Source organism: Tachyglossus aculeatus, chromosome 16, assembly GCF_015852505.1.
Source record: "Tachyglossus aculeatus isolate mTacAcu1 chromosome 16, mTacAcu1.pri, whole genome shotgun sequence".
Taxonomy (NCBI): domain Eukaryota; kingdom Metazoa; phylum Chordata; class Mammalia; order Monotremata; family Tachyglossidae; genus Tachyglossus; species Tachyglossus aculeatus.
Genome location: NC_052081.1, coordinates 24,479,822 through 24,499,637, shown reverse-complemented (window position 1 = coordinate 24,499,637; position 19,816 = coordinate 24,479,822). Strand labels below are relative to the sequence as shown.

General features: G+C 43.0%; 1 protein-coding gene across 2 annotated transcripts in view; it reads left to right on the top strand.

Annotated features, from left to right (window-relative positions):
* WDR11 (WD repeat domain 11) overlaps positions 1–19,816 on the top strand; it is a 141,408-nt gene that overhangs the window by 46,342 nt on the left and 75,250 nt on the right. For both annotated transcript variants that reach the window (XM_038757737.1, XM_038757736.1), the window contains exons 12-13: positions 9,911–10,017; positions 15,244–15,319. In XM_038757737.1, the coding sequence (XP_038613665.1) occupies positions 9,911–10,017; positions 15,244–15,319 (183 nt within the window). The remainder of the gene's footprint in view (positions 1–9,910; positions 10,018–15,243; positions 15,320–19,816) is intronic.

Genomic DNA, 19,816 nt, shown 5'->3' with positions numbered 1-19,816 from the left:
GCAATCAGTCAATCAGTCGTATTTATTGAGCGCTTACTGTGTGCAGAGCACTGTACTAAGCGCTTGGGAAGTACAAGCTGGCAACATATAGAGACAGTCCCTACCCAACAGTGGGCTCGCAGTCTAGAAGGGGGAGACAGAGAACAAAACCAAACATACTAACAAAATAAAATAAATAGAATAGATATGTACAAATAAAATAAATAAATAAATAAATAGAGTAATAAATATGTACAAACATATATACAGGTGCTGTGGGGAAGGGAAGGTGGTAAGTTGGGGGGGATGGAGAGGGGGACGAGGGGGAGAGGAAGGAAGGGGCTCAGTCTGGGAAGGCTTCCTGGAGGAGGTGAGCTCTCAGTAGGGCCTTGAAGGGAGGAAGAGAGCCAGCTTGGCGGATGGGCAGAGGGAGGGCATTCCAGGCCCCGGGGGATGACGTGGGTCGGGGGTCTACGGCAGGACAGGCGAGAACGAGGCCTAACGGTGAGGAGATTAGCGGCGGCAGAGGAGCGGAGGGTGCGGGCTGGGCTGGAGAAGGAGAGAAGGGAGGTGAGGTAGGAAGGGGCGAGGGGATGGACAGCCTTGAAGCCCAGGGTGAGGAGTTTCTGCCTTATGCACAGATTGATTGGTAGCCACTGGAGGAGGGGAGTAACATGCCCAGAGTGTTTTTGGACAAAGACGATCCGGGCAGCGGCGTGAAGTATGGATTGAAGTGGGGAGAGACACGAGGATGGGAGATCAGAGAGGAGGCTGATGCAGTAGTCCAGACGGGCTAGGATGAGAGCTTGAACGAGCAGGGTAGCGGTTTGGATGGAGAGGAAAGGGCGGATCTTGGCAATGTTGTGGAGCTGAGACCGTCAGGTTTTGGTGATGGCTTGGATGTGAGGGGTGAACGAGAGAGCGGAGTGAAGGGTGACACCAAGGTTGCGGGCTTGTGAGATGGGAAGGATGGTAGTGCCGTCAACAGAGATGGGAAAGTCAGGGAGAGGGCAGGGTTTGGGAGGGAAGACAGGGAGTTCAGTCTTGGACATGTTGAGCTTTAGGTGGCGGGCAGACATCCAGATGGAGATGTCCTGAAGGCAGGAAGAGATGCGAGCCTGGAGGGAGGGGAGAGAGCAGGGGCAGAGATGTAGATCTGGGTGTCATCAGCGTAGAGGTGATAGTTGAAGCCGTGGGAGCGAATGACGTCACCAAAGGAGTGAGTGTAGATCGAACAGAACAGAAGGGGACCAAGCACTGAACCCTGGGGAACATCCACAGTAAGGGGATGGGAGGGGGAGGAGGAGCCTGCAAAGGAGACTGAGAATGAATGACCAGAGAGATCAGAGGAGAACCAGGAGAGGACGGAGTCTGTGAAGCCAAGATTGGATAGTGTGTTGAGGAGAAGGGGGTGGGCCACAGTGTCGAAGGCAGCTGAGAGGTCGAGGAGGATTAGGATAGAGTATGAGAGGGGAACATTCTCACTCAGTCATTTCAACTCTTAAACCAGAACGCCCTGCACGTTAACACTCAAAGAGGAGGGTGTGCTCATTCCCACATTCACGCGATGTTTTCAGTACTTTAAATCAGAGCGGAGAGGTTTTTTGGTCATCATCAGGAACTTTTTCATTGGGGGCGTTATGAATCAGCTTCCAGCACACCCAGATCTCTCATGTAAGAACAGTCTGGTGCCTGCAATTTAAAACTCGATAACTTGGTTAGTGCTGGCTTTATGTAGTGGGGTTATTCCATCAGAAGGCACCGATCCTTCCTTGCTGGCTTCGGTGGATCGTCCGAGCCAAGCGCGTCACGAGATCCAGAGGTCACGACCTTGACCATGAGTAGGGGTCACATCCACCCCTGGGCCCAAGTCTAGGTGGCTGCTTTCTTGTGGATTCACATCCACCTGGCCGGCTGGCCTACCTCGAGGTTTTCCATTCATTCAATCATATTTATCGAGCGCTTACTGTGTGCAGAGCACTGTACTAAGCGCTTGGGAAGTCCAAGTTGGCAACGTATAGAGACGGTCCCTACCCAACAGTGGGCTCACAGTCTATAAGGGGGAAACAGACAACAAAACATATAAACAGAATAAAATAAATAGAATAAATATGTACAAGCAAAATCAATAAATAGAGCAATAAATACGTACAAACATATATACATATATACAGGTGCTGCAGGGAAGGGAAGGAGCTAAGGCGGGGGGATGGAGAGGGGGAGGTCTGCAAGGAGTTCGAACATCCCTCTTGGCTCCCTGTCGCCTATCGCCGACCCCATCCTCATCGCCATTTATGTCACCCGTCGTCCGGGGACGGGTTAATTTGGTAATCAGCGTGGCGAGAGAGAGACAGAGGCCAGGGACGGAAAGCCTGAGTTTTATATAAAAGTTATTCCACAAAGGGAATTGAATTACTTAATTGTTTAGGTGCAGTGGATTGAACTTCCCTTTCGGGGGGAGTGTAATCAATTAGTAATATCAGAGCTTCCCTAATGGGAGGAACACATGTATACATTATTCATTCATTCATTCAATCGTATTTATTGAGCGCTTACTGTGTGCAGAGCACTGTACTAAGCGCTTGGGAAGTACAAGTTGGCAACATATAGAGACGGTCCCTACCCAACAGTGGGCTCACAGTCGCGCGTGGCAGAACCCCCAGGTCCCACCCAGGCGGAATTCCCTTACAGTCTGTTTGTATTCATGTACACTTTCCACTCGGGAGGAATCCGCTTGAGTTCCACACCCACGGGGGAAGCCCCTCGCTCCCACCCTCGAGGATTTTCCGTTTGGGACGAATCCGTTCATTCGTTCCATACCCGCGGCGAAGCGCCCGGCTTCCAGCCTCCCGGGCGTCCAGCGGGACGGGGACCCTCACTCCCCACTGCAGCCATCTGCTGCAAGTCTCCATTCCTAGTCGACCGTCTCTACGACACCGCCCGAGTGGATACTCAAATCCCTTTTTAATATTTCAGCAAGTCAGTATTAAACAGGAAAGCCATGATGAAATCTCACAGATACGATTCTTATAAGCACTATGACAGAACTAAACCAGAATGACCCAAATAATAATACTAATAACACAATTATATAATAAAATCATAGTAATATATTAATATATAATATAATATTTAAACAATATTATAATAATATGTGATATATTAATAATATGATATGCAATATAATGCAATAATATTAATAATAATGACAAATAATTATCCTTCCTCTCCCCCTCCTCCCCGTCTCCATACCCCCCGCCTTACCTCCTTCCCTTCCCCACAGCACCTGGGTGTCCGCATTAGCAGATCATTATATTGAAAGGCTGATTTGGAAAATTTTGCTTCGGGGAGAAGGGATGTTCAGTTTCCTTTCCCAGGGACTGTCCATGTCAGCATTTTCCCGGCTGAACTGTCAGTCATCAGGTGTGGCAAAATGAAGCCAAGCCTGGCAATTTCGGGCTTTCCCTTCCCCACAGCACCTGTATATATGTTTGTACGTATTTATTACTCTATTTATTTTACTTGCACATATTTATTCTACTTATTTTATTTTGTTAATATGTTTTGTTTTGTTCTCTGTCTCCCCCTTCTAGACTGTGAGCCCACTGTTGGGTAGGGACCATCTCTATATGTTGCCAACTTGGACTTCCCAAGCGCTTAGTACAGTGCTCTGCACACAGTAAGCGCTCAATAAATACGATTGAAAGAATGAATGAATGTATATATGTTTGTACGTATTTATTACTCTATTTTATTTTGTTAATATGTTTAGTTTTGTTCTCTGCCTCCCCCTTCTAGACTGTGAGCCCACTGTTGGGTAGGGACCGTCTCTATACGTTGCCAATTGTACTTCCCAAGCGCTTAGTCCAGTGCTCTGCACACAGTAAGCGCTCAATAAATACAATTGAATGAATGAATTAATGAAATATTTGTAGGAACAGCCTCTCTGGAACAAGAGCGTTTTCTCATCTCACTGATAAGTGTAGAAACTAACCTTAAATGTGAATATTCTCGACACAGTATTATGAGTACGTGTTGGTAGTGTCATCTTCAAATATGATTGATTTTTTGGGTTTTTTCATCTAACAGAAGGTGAGTTTCAGAGTAAGTTTCAGTTGTAAGTTTACAAGGTCAGAACACAAAATTTTCTAGTGTCTTCAAAAAGTTGTATACAGCAGATCCAAACTGTTTCTGAAAACCGTTTTAGATGTATAGTATAGTATAGTATGTATGTATGTATAGTAGTAGTATGTATGTATAGTAGTGTATGCATGTATATAGTAGTGTATATATGTATAGTAGTGTAGTATGTATGTATAGTATGTATAGTATATGTAGATGTATGTATGTATGTATGAATGGATGTAGAAGTATAGTATGAATAGTCTCAACACAGTATTATGAGTACATGTTGGTAGTATCATCTTCAAATATGATTGATTTTTTGGGTTTTTTTAATCTTTTCATCTTACTGAAGGTGAGTTTCAGAGTAAGTTTCAGTTGTAAGTTTACAAGGTCAGAACACAAAATTTTCTAGTGTCTTCAAAAAGTTGTATACAGCAGATCCAAACTGTTTCTGAAAACTGTTTTAGATGTCCCGTGTAGTGTGAATATTCTCAACACAGTATTATGAGTGCATGTTGGTAGTATCATCTTCAGATATGATTGATTTTGGGTTTTTTTTTAATCTTTTCATCTAACTGAAGGTGAGTTTCAGGGTAAGTTTCAGTTGTAAGTTTGCAAGGTTGGAACACAAAATTTTCTAGTGTCTTCAAAAAGTTGTATACAGCAGATCCAAACTGTTTCTGAAAACCGTTTTAGATGTCCTGTATAGTGTGAATATTCTCAACATAGTATTATGAGTACATGTTGGTAGTATCATCTTCAAATATGATTGATTTTTTGTGTTTTTTTAAATCTTTTCATCTAACTGAAGGTGAGTTTCAGTTGTAAGTTTACAGAATTTTCTAGTGCCTTCAAAAAGTTATATATATACAGCAGATCCAGTGTTTAGATGTCCCGTATTTCTGCGTAAAAGGGTCATCCGTTTCTAGATTAAGATACTGAGCCAGTTTAGTTTTAAAAACCTTTGTTAGTGACGTGTTATGATGCTGTGCTCCTTGAGCAGGGACTTGGAGAAGTTTAGATTTCAGCGAGGCAGCTTAGAATGCAAACTGCAAATGGTAAATCAATCAGTCGTATTTATTGAGCGCTTACTGTGTGCAGAGCACTGTACTAAGCGCTTGGGAAGTCCAAGTTGGCAACATATAGAGACAGTCCCTTCCCAACAGCGGGCTCACAGTCTAAAATGAATGAATCGGTACTGTAACAGGTGTTTGTTTAGGTACCTACATATCTAAACAAACATAGGTGTCAGTTATGAATGGGACTTTCTCAGCATATTTTCTCACGTGGGAAGGATTTTAATGCAGCAAAACTGACTTTACGTGGCTTGGGCAAATCTCTAATTGGAATAAAAGTTTAAATTGCAGAATGAGTCCGGGGAAATTGGAGGCCCGATGGCTCAGACCACCGGACTTCTCCTGGAGATTCTCAGTTGAGTCAAGGAGAAATCTCATATCCCTGAAATGCGTAGTCATCCGGCTCAGGAATTGCATTATTCAATTTCCAGTCATTTAATCCCTTTCAACCTCTTTGAAAATTAGTTCGTACTTTTCAGCTACTACATTTCAGTGGAAATGTACATTTCCGTTTACATCGAACTCCAATTAGTTGTAGATTGGAGTGATTATCAACTTGTGCCCCCCATGGGACAACCTGATCTCCTTGTAACCTCCCCAGCGCTTAGAACAGTGCTTTGCACATAGTAAGCGCTTAATAAATGCCATTATTATGATTATTATTATTGAGAATGGAAACAGATTCCCTTTGGGCCAAAGTGTATATTTCGGAAAAGTCAAAACAGGGAAAACCAGCCCTAATGCAAGGATATGCAAGGATAATGCAGTTCCGTGATAACTGTGTTATAAATGTACCTGTTTTTTAATGGTATTTATTTAGCTTTTAATATGTGCCGGGCACTGTCCTAAGCGCTGTGGTAGATACAGGATAGGTTGGACACAGTCCCTGTCCCACATGGGATTCACTGTCCTAATCCCCATTTTACAGATGAGGGAACTGAGGCCCACAGAAGTCAAGTGACCTGCCCAAGGTCACACAAAAGGCAAGTGGCGGCGCAGGATTAGCACCCAGATCCTCAGGCTTCCAGGCCCAGGCTCTTTCTGCTCAGCCCCGCGTTGGACCTGCAGGTTGCTCTCCACCAAAATAGCAAATGTCTGACTCTGGAATCAAATCATTTTATTATCCAACCCATCAGTTTATTAGCTATTACTATTAGCTATTAATTTAGTAGCTATTACGTCTTTATCTTTAACTCATTATCCATGCCCATCGTGGGTTGAAATAACCCACATGAATCAATTTACAGAGAATTCAGTCATTTTTCACTCAGACTAAAATACCGCTTTTAAGACCAGCTTTTGGAAAGCCAAAGACACTTCTGTCCTCCTGGGGAATAGTGAAATACCCGAAATTATGGCAAGAGAAGACACAGGAGAGGAGTAAAGCGCGTGTGTAAATACACCAGCTGCGTAATTAGCCCTCTGGTAATTGGAAATCACAGTCTCAACTCAAAGAATATAACAATTAAAAGGATACTTGTTGGAAAAACGTGCTGCTCTGTAGTTCTTGCAGTGAATGTTATTTTGGTCCAGTTAGTGAAGAAAGTGAAAAATTTAGCCACTTTGTCTTTGACCAAAAAAAAAAAAATAGTATTTTGGGCGAAACTCAAGTGATTATACCATTTTCTGTTTTGACTTCATCTTCCCTCACCCTAAGATAATAATAATAATAATAATAATAATAATAATAATAATGGCATTTGTTAATCAATCAATCAATCATATTTATTGAGCGCTTACTGTGTGCAGAGTGCTGTACTAAGCGCTTGGGAAGTACAAGTTGGCAACATATAGAGACGGTCCTACCCAACTGTGGGCTCACAGTCTAAAAGGGGAGACAGAGGACAAAACAACACATATTAACAAAATAAAATAAATGGAATAGATATGTTAGGCACTTACTATGTGCAAAGCACTGTTCTAAGCGCTGGGGAAGTGACAAGGTGATCAGGTGGTCCCACGGGGGGCTCGCGGGCTTCATCCCCATTTGACAGATGAGGGAACTGAGGCCCAGAGAAGTGAAGTGACTTGCCTAAGGTCACACAGCAGACACGTGGTGGAGCCGGGATTCGAACCCATGACCTCTGACTCCAAAGCCCGGGCTCTTTCCACTGAGCCACGCTGCTTCTTTAAGATGCTGGTAGCATCAATAACCTTGTAATCTGCTGTACCATTTTTGGTTTGTGAGTGAGGCTTCATGCCTTTTATATCTTTTTTTTTCCATAGGATACCTTTTAAGCGCCTACTATGTGTCAAGCGCTATTCTAAGTGCTGGGGTAGACAACCCGTTAATCAGGTGGGACACGGTCCCTGCCCGAAATGGAGCTCACAGTTAAGTAGGAAGGAGATCAAGTATTGGATCCCCATTTTGCAGTTGAGAAAACTGAGGCACAGAAGTGAAGTGGCTTGCCCGAGGTCACACACCAGGCAAGTGGAGGAGCAGGATTCGTGAGAAGCAGCTTGGCTCAGTGGGAAGGAGCCCCGGCTTTGGAGTCGGAGGTCATGGGTTCAAATCCCGGCTCCGCCACTTGCCAGCTGTGTGACTTTGGGCAAGTCACTTGACTTCTCTGGGCCTCAGTTACCTCGTCTGTAAAATGGGGATGAAGACTGTGAGCCCCCTGTGGGACAACCTGATCACCTTGTAACCTCCCCAGCGCTTAGAACAGTGCTTTGCACATAGTAAGCACTTAATAAATGCCATTATTATTATTATTATTAGAACCGAGGTCCTCCGGCGTTTTCATTTATTATTTTTTTTACCAGAAAGTAGGACCCTTTTCCGATTTGGGCATTATCCCTCGTTTGCTCAGTTTTCCTCCTGGGGCTCTAAAGGGCGCACCAGCGGTCCCCTCTACGGAGAGCAGCGCTTAGTACAGTGCTCTGCACACGGTAAGCGCTCAGTAAATACAACTGAATGAATACAGGTACCTTTTCCCCTCCCTAGCACCAGGTTTCCAGTTGATCTCTGTGGCTCCTCACCCTGCTGCGGCTCACGTCAGCGCTTGGCACGTAGTAAGCGCTCAACAAATACCATCATAATCAGTATTATTTATGGTTCTACCAAGGTGGCATGACAGAGCTGTTAGTAGTGTTGGTGTTGATTTTTAGTTTTTTATTGTATTTGTTAAGTGCTTACTATGTATCAGGCACTGTTCTAAATGCTGGGGTATAATAATGAGGGTATTTGTTAAGCGCTTACTATGTGCAAAGGGGTAGATACAAGCTAGTCGGGTTAGACAGAGTCCCTGCCCCACGTGGGGCTCGCAATCTAATCTCCGTTTTACAGATGAGGGAACCAAGGCCCAGAGAAGTTAAGTGATTTTTCCCCAGGTCACCCAGCAGACATGTGGCGGGAGCAGGATTAGAACCCAGATCCCTCCAGGCGGCCCGTGCCCGGTCCACCAGGCCGTGCTGCTTCCCGGCTGCGGTCAACTTATTGAGTGGGAGGGAAAGCAAAGCACTGAATGAAACGTTTGGCATCATTCATTCATTCATTCATTCATTCATTCATTCATTCAATTAATTCAATCATATTTATTGAGCGCTTACTGTGTGCAGAGCACTGTACTGAGCGCTTGGGAAGTCCAAGTTGGCAGCATCTAGAGACGGGCCTTACCCAACAGCGGGCTCACAGTCTAGAAGGGGGAGACAGAGAACAAAACCAAACATATTAACAAAATAAAATAAATAGAATATGTCCAAGTAAAATAAATAAATAAATAAATAGAGTAATAAATACGTAAAAACATATATACAGGTGCTGTGGGGAAGACGCAAGAGCAAGTGCAGTGCTCTTAATCCAGTGCAATGGAAAGAGCACGGGCTTTGGAGTCAGGGGTCATGGGTTCGAATCCCGGCTCCGCCACTTGTCAGCTGTGGGGCCTTGGGCAAGCCACTTCACTTCTCCGGGCCTCAGTTCCCTCGTCTGTGAAATGGGATTAAGACTGTGAGCCCCACGTGGGACAACCTGATCACCTTGTATCCCCCAGCGCTTGGAACAGTGCTTGGCACATAGTAAGCGCTTAATAAATGCCATTTTTTTAAAAAAAAGACCGTCAGTAGACGCGAGTCCTGCCCACAAGGAGCGTTCAGTCTCAAGGGCAAACAGACAGTAAAATAATCGCCTGCCGTGCCTTTGGACTAGGCAGACCAGCATCTCCTCCGTGCCTTAATAGTTTTTTTTTTTCAAATGATGTGTGTCAAGTGCTTACTATGTGCCAGGGACCCTGCTGTGGGGCAGATTCATTCATTCATTCATTCAGCCGTATTTATTGAGCGCCCACTGTGTGCAGAGCACTGGACTAAGCGCTTGGGAAGTCCAAGTTGGCAACAGATAGAGACGGTCCCTACCCCACAGCGGGCTCACAGTCTAGAAAGTTCAGAGCGCTGAACACCGGTAATAAATGATTATTTTTGTGACCGCAAAAAATGTATTTATTCATTTCAGAGGGGGATCCAAGTGGGATTAGACACACATCATCCCAGGTTAATTCACCATTATTATTAGTCGTATTTACGGAGCACGCACTGTACTGAGCGCCTGGGAGCAGACACATTCCCTGCCCACAACGAGCTCCACAGCGTGGACTACAAAAGGCAGCCTCACAACTAACTTTTTGGGCATTTCAGTGGCAAGTAAACAGGCTCGTGTTTCAGCCTGGGAAAGTGGCCTTGCATTTTACTGAAAAGGATTCACAAAACGAAATAATCGAAGTATTTTTTTTTAACAGGGGCATCGAGTGGACGAGTTTGACTGGTTTTCTTTCCTTTGCGACATCAACCCCCAATAATTTGGGGTTAGTGAGAAATGAACTGCAGCTGGTTGACCTTCCAACAGGTACGTGTTCATCGGGCAACAAATTTTTTTGGTCTCCGGGAAATTGCGGAACCACCAGATTCACCCTGTCAAGTAATGGTATTTATTGGGCACTTAAAACGTGTAGAGCGCCGTACTAAGCGCTCGGCAGTGCAGTAAAATCGAGAGACACGATCCCTGCCCAGCAGGAGCCTACAGTCATTTCAGAAAGTGCATTCGTTCAGTCGTATTTATTGAGCACTCACTGTGTGCTCTGTACTAAGTGCTCGGAAGGCACAGTTAGGCAACAGAGAGACAATCCCTACCCAACAAAGTGCTTGGAAGGTACAATTTGGCAACAGAGAGACAATCGCTCCCCAACAAAGTGCTTGGAAGGTACAATTCGGCAACAAAGAGACAATCCCTACCCAAAAACGGGCTCACAGTCTAGAAGGGGAAAGACAGGCAACAAAACGAGACAAGTAGGCATCAATATAAATAAATAGAATTATAGATATACACACATCATTAATAAAATAAATAGAATAATAAGTATGTACACATATACACAAGTGCCGTGGGGCAGGGAGGGAGTTGGGACGATGGGGAGGGGAGGAGGAGCCGAGGAAAAGGGCTCAATCTGGGAAGGCCTCCTGGAGGAGGTGAGCTTTCAGTAGGGAAAATGTTTTTCACTAGACAGTGTCCGGTTTGAGGTTGGTCAGTGGCATGATTTTTTTCTTTTAGCATTCACTTATTTGTATTTCATGAAATTAGACATAGGACGTGATTGGTTCATTCATTCATTCAGTTGTATTTATTGAGCGCTTACTGTGTGCAGAGCACTGTAAGTTGGCAACGTATAGAGATGGTCGCCACCCAACAGCGGGCTCTTGAGACCTGTTTTTTTGTATTTTTTAAAACGGTAAATTGAGGCACTTACTACGTTCCAGCCACTGGACTAAGCACTGGGCTAAATTCAGGCTGATCGGGTTGGACTCAGACCACGATCCATGTGGGGCTCCCGGTCTTAACCTCCGCTCTACAGATGAGGTAACTGGGGTCCGGAGCGGTAGTTAAGTGACTTGCCCAAGGTCACCCAGCGGATAAGTGGTAGAGGCGGGATTAGAACCCAGACCACGCTGCTCCTCAGTGGTAGCCCACTGTTGGGTAGGGACTGTCTCTATATGTTGCCAACTTGTACTTCCCAAGCGCTTAGTAAAGTGCTCTGCACACAGTAAGCGCTCAATAAATACGATTGATTGATTGTAGATCAAAACCGGTATTGCCGTAGGAACGATGGTTGAACAGCAAATTGATTCCTGAACTGATAACGAATACCCTGTTGTGGCCAGAATTACCCAGAATTGTATAGTCAAGCAATTATAGATGAATCGTATAACTATCAATCAATCGATCGCACTTATTGAGCGCTTACTGTGTGCAGAGCACTGTACTAAGCGCTTGGGAAGTCCAAGTTGGCAACATATAGAGACGGTCCCTACCCAACAGTGGGCTCACAGTCTAGAGGAACTGCTAACTACATTGATTATGTTGTGTTCAGCATTCATATTGACATAAAATCACGTCGCTATTAAAACCGTATAAAACTAGAGAAGCAGCGTGGGCTAGTGGCCAGAACACGAGCTTGGGAGGCAGAGGACGTGGGTTCGAATGCCGGCTCTGCTGCGTGACCTTGGGCAAGTCGCGCCTCAGTTCCCTCATCTGTAAAATGGGGATTAAGACCGTGAGCCCCATGTGGGACAACCTGATGACCTTGTATCAACCCCAGCGCTTAGAACAGTGCTCGGCACTTAGTGAGTGCTTAACAAAGAGCATAATTATTATTATCATTAACTACAGTACATAAATACACTATAAACACTACATTACCCCTGCCTATAAACTATCTGAAGCACTTAGAGAAATTTTAAAAATGTAACAAAAAGTAGGGTCACGCAGTGAGTTGGATTGGAGCAGGTTTGAAAATACGATTGATTGATTGATTAGTGAGTGCTTAACAAATAGCGTAATTATTATTATTAACTACAGTACATAAATACACTATAAACACTTACATTACCCCTGCCTGTAAACTATCTGAAGCACTTAGAGAAATTTTAAAAATGTAACAAAAAGTAGGGTCCACGCAGTGAGTTGGATTGGAGCAGGTTTGTATGATTGAGTGAGGGAGGTGGGGAGGAGAGAGGAAGAAGATGAGTCAGGGCTAAGTGTGAGGAGTAGGGAGGAAGAGTGAGAGTGACTAATATTTCAGAAGATTAACATTGTCTTGGTAGTTACAAACGAATCAGGATTGCCTCACCTGACTCGTCCACGTCGTCGATAAAATTGAAATTATCAGGCGTGATCTCCTCTGCTCCTCGCCAGTCCCTCCCTCCTTCTGTCCCCTCTTCAGTTTTCCCATTTTTTCCAGCAGAATCTCAAGAGGAGATTCCACTTCACAGTTGCCCCGTCTCTTTTTCCTTCCCTTGACCACCATCTTCGGCTGTTCACTTGCCAAAACTCCTCCCCCATTGCTTTCAGATGTGCTCAGATATCCCCTATCAAAACAAAAAAAAAGCCCTCCCTCGACTCCACGACACTCTTCAGATAACGCTCTCATCCTCCTACAATCCCTCTTCAAATTCTAGGAGCCATTTGTCTACACCCACTGCCTCCGTTTCCTCTCCCCCAATTTTCCCCTGACTCCGTCCGATCTGGCTTCCTCCCCCTTCACGCCATAGAAATTTCCATCTCTGAGGTCAGCAGTGACTTCTTCTTTGTCGAATCCAGTGGTCTCTACTCCATCCTAATCCTCCTCAGTTCCAATCATCCCTCTTCAAATTCTAGGAGCCGTTTGTCTACACCCACTGCCTCCGTTTCCTCTCCCCCAATTTTCCCCTTGACTCCATCCGATCTGGCTTCCTCCCCCTTCCCGCCATAGAAATTTCCGTCTCTAAGGTCACCGGTGACGACTTCTTTGTCGAATCCAGTGGTCTCTACTCCATCCTAATCCTCCTCAACTCCGATCATCCCTCTTCAAATTCTAGGAGCCATTTGTCTACACCCACTGCCTCCGTTTCCTCTCCCCCAATTTTCCCCTTGACGCCATCCGATCCGGCTTCCTCCCCCTTCCCGCCATAGAAATTTCCGTCTCTGTCACCAGTGACTTCTTCTTTGTCAAATCCAGTGGTCTCTACTCCATCCTAATCCTCCTCAACCTCCCAACTGCCTTCAACACTGGACCGATCCCTTCTCCTTGAAATATTACCCAACTTTGGCTACATGGATGTTGTCCTCTCCCGGTTTTCCTATCTCTCTGGCTGTTCCTTCTCAGTCTCTTTTGCAGGCCCTTCCTCTGCCTCCCACCTACTAACTGTGGGAATCCATCAACGATCAGTTCTGGGTCCTCTTCTATTCTCCATCCACACCCACTCCCTCGGAGAACTCTAGTGCTTTGCACATAGTAAGCGCTTAATAAATGCCATTATTATTATTATTATTTGCTCCTCCCAGGCTCCAGTTACCATCTGCCTTGAGAACATCTCTCCTTGGATATTCCGCCCCAAGTTAAACATATCCAAAGTAGAATTCCTCATGTTCCCATCCCAATCCTGTCCTCCTCTTGGCCTTCTGCATCGCTTTAGAAAACACCACCGATCTCCCTGGCTCACAAGCCCGTAATCTTGGCGTCATCCTCGACTCACTTCTCTCATTCAACCCGTTACCAAATCCCGTCGGTTCTAACTTCACAGCATCTCTAAAATCCATCTTTTCCTCTCCATCCGTACCGCTACCAGCGCTGATCCAAGCCCTGATTCTATCCCACCTTGACTACTGTATCAGCCGTTTCGCTCCTTTCTCTCTCCACTCCAGTCCTTCCTTCGTTCAGCTGCCTGAATTATTTGAAAAAAAAAATTCATTCCATATCTCCTGTTTTCCTAAAACCTCCAACCTCTAAAACCTTCCACCTTGGCACCAAGCAGAAACTCCATAGCGTTGTCTTTTTTTTTCCATTAATAGCATTTATTAAGTGCTTACTATGTGCAAAGCACATATGTTGCCAACTTGTACTTCCCAAGCACTTGATGCAGTGCTCTGCACACAGTAAGCGCTCAATAAATACTATAGAATGAATGAATGAACGGGGGCTGCGTGAGCCCGCTGTTAGGTAGGGACCATCTCTATTTGTTGCCAACTTGTACTTCCCAAGCGCTTAGTACAGTGCTCTGCACACAGTAAGCGCTCAATAAATGCGATTGATTGATTCTCTCCTAATAGCCTTTATCCTTCCCGCACATATCTCTGATCAGTTAATGGCACCTCGAATTTTCGGGCGAAAATGCAAATCTTTTCCTGGGAAGGCGAGATAAGAGTGTAGCTCAGTGCCAAATGACATGAGAGACCGCAGCGGTATGGAATCAATCAATCAATCAACCAATCAATCGTATTTATTGAGCGCTTCCTGGGTGCAGAGCACTGTACTAAGCGCTTGGGAAGTACAAGTTGGCAACATTTAAAGACAGTCCCTACCCAACAGTGGGCTCACAGTCTAGAAGGGGGAGACAGAGAACAAAACCAAACATACTAACAAACTAAATAACTACTAACTACTACTACAAACATACTAACAAACTAAAATAAATAGAATAGATATGTACAAGTAAAATGAATAAATAGAGTAATAAATATGTACAAACATATATACATATATGCTTTATTAAGCACATACTATGTGCACAGCACCGTTCTAAGCGCTGGGGAGGGTACAAGGTGATCAGGTTGTCCCACGGGGGGCTCACAGCCCTCATCCCCATTCTACAGGTGACGCAAAACTGAGGCCCAGAGAAGGGAAGTGACCTACCCAAGGCCGCACAGCTGACAAGCGCGGCGGAGGCGGGATTTGAATCCATGACCTCCGACTCCAGAGCCCGGGCTCCTTCCACTGAGCCACTCTGCTTCTCACACCTTCTAGACTGTGAGCCCACTGTCGGGTGGGGACCGTCTCTATATGTTGTCAACTTGGACTTCCCAAGCGCTTAGTACAGTGCTCCGCACACAGTAAGCGCTCAATAAATACGATTGAATGAATGAATGAATGAATGAATGAGCCACATGTCCGCTCCCTCCAGAGGAGGGATATACAATATACAATACAATATACAATACAATACGCCGAGGTGTGATAGGTCCGTTAAATTGGTTTATGTCTTTTTCGGAGACTATTTTCTGAGTGCCCGTCCCTGTTTTCTTTTAATTTGTGAATTTCAGGCAGGAGCGTTGCCTTCCGTGGCGAACGAGGTAGCGATGAACCGGCTATTGAAATGATCAAAGTGTCTCATTTGAAGTAAGTACGTCGGCCTGGATTGAGCATCATCAGAACAGATGCAAGGGGTGATTTTCTTTTATATGATGACAGCTACATTAAGCAGAAACACTTAGATGTGTTTCCTCTATGTTGTGAGATGGTTGTGGACAGCGTATTGTGTCTGTTTATTGTTATATTGTACAATATAAGTAAGCGCTCAGTATATATTACTCTATTTTACTTGTACGTATTTACTATTCTGTTTATTTTGTGTCTGTTTATTGTTCTGTTGTACTCTCCCATGCTCAGTTCCGTGCCCCACGCACAGTAAGTGCTCAGTAGATATTACTGTTTATTTTGCTTGTATATATTTACTATTCTATTTATTTTGTGTCTGTTTATTGCTAGTTCAGTGCCCCTCGCACAGCAAGTGCTCAGTATATATTACTCTATTTTACTTGTACATATTTACTATTCTATTTATTTTGTGTCTGTTTATTGTTCTATTGTACTCTCCCATGCTCAGTTCAGTGCCCCGTGCACAGTAAGTGCTCAGTATATATTACTCTATTTATTCTACTTGTACATATTTACTATTCTGTTTATTTTGTGTCTGTTTACTGTTCTATTGTACTCTCCCACACTTAGTTCCGTGCCTCTGGCACAGTAAGTGCTCAGTATATATTACTGTATTTTACTTGTACATATTTACTATTCTATTTATTTTGTGTCTGTTTATTTTTCTATTGTACTCTCCCACACTTAGTTCAGTGCCCCTCGCGCAGTAAGTGCTCAGTATATATTACTCTGTTTTACCTGTACATATTTACTATTCTATTTATTTTGTTTATTGTTCTATTGTACTCTCCCACGCTTAGTTCCATGCCCCTCGCACAGTAAGTGCTCAGTATATATTACTCTATTTTACTTGTACATATTTACTATTCTGTTTACTTTGTGTCTGTTTATTGTTCTATTGTACTCTCCCACGCTTAGTTCAGTGCCCCACGTACAGTAAGTGCTCAGTATATATTACTCTATTTATTTTACTTGTACATATTTACTATTCTATTTATTTTGTGTCTGTTTATTGTTCTGTTGTACTGTCCCACGCTCAGTTCAGTGCCCCGCGCACAATAAGTGCTCAGTATATATTACTCTATTTATTTTACTTGTACGTATTTACTATTCTATTTATTTTGTGTCTGTTTATTGTTCTATTGTACTCTCCCACGCTCAGTTCAGTGCCCCGCGCACAATAAGTGCTCAGTATCTATTACTCTATTTATTTTACTTGTACATATTTGCTATTCTATTTATTTTGTGTCTGTTTATTGTTCTATTGTACTCTCCCATGCTTAGTTCCATGCCCCTCGCACAGTAAGTGCTCAGTATATATTACTCTATTTTACTTGTACATATTTACTATTCTATTTATTTTGTGTCTGTTTATTGTTCTATTGTACTCTCCCATGCTCAGTTCAGTGCCCCATGCACAATAAGTGCTCAGCACATATTACTCTATTTTACTTGTACATATTTACTATTCTATTTATTTTGTGCCTGTTTATTGTTCTATTGTACTCTCCCATGCTTAGTTCAGTGCCCCACGCACAGTAAGTGCTCAGTATATATTACTCTATTTTACTTGTACATATTTACTTTTCTACTTTTGTGTGTGTCTGTTTATTGTTCTGTTGTACTCTCCCACGCTCAGTTCAGTGCCCTGCGCACAGTAAATGCTCAGTATATATTACTCTATTTTACTTGTGCATATTTACTATTCTGTTTATTTTGTGTCTGTTTATTGTTGTATTGTACTCTCCCATGCTTAGTTCAATGCCCTGCGCACAGTAAGTGCTCAGTATATATTACTCTATTTATTCTACTTGTACATATTTACTATTCTATTTATTTTGTGTCTATTTATTTTTCTATTGTACTCTCCCACACTTAGTTCAGTGCCCCTCACACAGTAAGTGCTCAGTATATATTACTCTATTTTACCTGTACATATTTGCTATTCTATTTATTTTGTTTATTGTTCTATTGTACTCTCCCACGCTTAGTTCAGTGCCCCGTGCACAGTAAGTGCTCAGTATATATTACTCTATTTTACTTGTACATATTTACTATTCTGTTTATTTTGTGTCTGTTTATTGTTCTATTGTACTCTCCCATGCTTAGTTCAGTGCCCTGCGCACAGTAAGTGCTCAGTATGTATTACTCTATTCATTTTACTAGTGCATATTTATTATTCTATTTATTTTGTGTCTGTTTATTGTGATATTGCACTCTTCCTCGCTTAGTTCAGTGCCCCTCACACAGTAAGTGCTCAGTATATATTACTCTATTTTACTTGTACATATTTACTAGTCTATTTATTTTGTGTCTGTTTATTGTTCTATTGTACTCTCCCACGCTTAGTTCAGTGCCCCGCGTACAGTAAGTGCTCAGTATATATTACTCTATTTCACTTGTACGTATTTACTATTCTATTTATTTTCTGTCTGTTTATTGTTCTGTTGTACTCTCCCATGCTTAGTTCAGTGCCCCACGCACAGTAAGTGCTCAGTATATATTACTCTATTTTACTTGTACATATTTACTATTCTATTTTGTGTCTGTTTATTGTTCTATTCTACTCTCCCACGCTTAGTTCAGTGCCCCGCGCTCAATAAGTGCTCAGTATATATTACTCTATTTACTTTACTTGTACATATTTACTATTCTATTTATTTTGTGTCTGTTTATTGTTATATTGTACTCTCCCACGCTTAGTTCAGTGCCCCGCACACAGTAAGTTCTCAGTATATATTGCTCTATTTTACTTGTACATATTTAGTATTCTGTTTATTTTGTCTGTTTATTGTTGTATTGTACTCTCCCACGCTTAGTTCAGTGCCCCGCACACAGTAAGTGCTCAGTACATATTACTCTATTTCACTTGTACATATTTGCTATTCTGTTTATTTTGTGTCTGTTTATTGTTATACTGTACTCTCCCACGCTTAGTTCAGTGCCCCTCGCACAGTAAGTGCTCAGTATCTATTACTCTATTTTAGTTGTACATATTTACTATTCTATTTACTTGTACATATTTACTATTCTATTTATTTTGTGTCTGTTTATTGTTCTATTGTACTCTCCCACGCTTAGTTCAGTGCCCCACATACAGTAAGTGTTAAGTATATATTACTCTATTTATTTTACTTGTACATATTTGCTATTCTATTTATTTTGTATCTGTTTATTGTTCTATTGTACTCTCCCACGCTTAGTTCAGTGCCCCATGTACAGTAAGTGCTCAGTATATATTACTCTATTTGACTTGTACATATTTCCTATTCTATTTATTTTGTTAGTGATGTGCATCTAGCTTTACTTCTGTTTATTCTGATGACTTGCCACCTGTCTACATATTTTGTTTCGTTGTCTGTCTCCCCCTTCTAGACTGTGATCCCGTTGTTGGGTAGGGACCGTCCCTATATGTTGCCATCCTGTACTTCCCAAGCGCTTAGTACAGTGCTCTGCACACAGTAAGCGCTCAATAAATACGATTGAATGAATGAATGAATGATTGGCTTGACTCCTCCCGTTACCCGACTTCCTCTCCATCATCCCCTGCCATTTTCCTGCCCCTCTTCCGTCTCCCATACCTTGACTTTGGCAGGCTTCCCAAGCGCCTCCTCCTCAGTGGAAAGAGCACGGGCTCGGGAGTCCGAGGTCCTGAGTTCAAATCCCAGCTCCGCCAATTGTCAGCTGTGTGACTTTGGGCAAGTCACTCAACTTCTCTGGGCCTCAGTTACCTCCTCTGTAAAATGGGGATTAAGACTGTGAGCCCCGTGTGGACCAACCTGATCACCTTGTGTCCTCTCCAATGCTTAGAACAGTGCTTGGCACATAGTAAGCGCTTAACCAATTCCATTATTATTATTATATGTTTTGTTTTTGAAAATTGACTATATTGACATCAGTGCTCACTACTGTGAGCCAAGGGTGGCACCTCTACCAGCCGAGTGCTGCTGCTGCTGCCGTATTCATTCATTCGTTCAGTCATATTTATTGAGCGCCAACTGTGTGCAGAGCACTGTACTAAGCGCTCGGAAAGTACAATTCGGCAACAGGTAGAGACAGTCCCTACCCAACAATGGGATCACAGTCTAGAAGGGGGGAGACAGACAACAAAACAAAACAAGTAGACAGGCATTAATAGCATCAAAATAAATGCATGGAACTATATATATATATTTATGTGTGTGTGTGTGTGTGTATATACATATATACATCATTAATAAAATAAATAGAATAATGAATATGTATATATTTACACAAGTGCTGTGGGGTGGTGAGGGGGGTATTTCATTTCAGTCATATTCATTGCAATTGAATCCGCTCCCCTCTTTTCCCTTCCAACTTATAGCCTTCCATATATATATATATATATAAATACAATAAATAGAATAATGAATATGTATATATTTACACAAGTGCTGTGGGGTGGTGAGGGGAGTATTTCAATTCAAATATATTCAT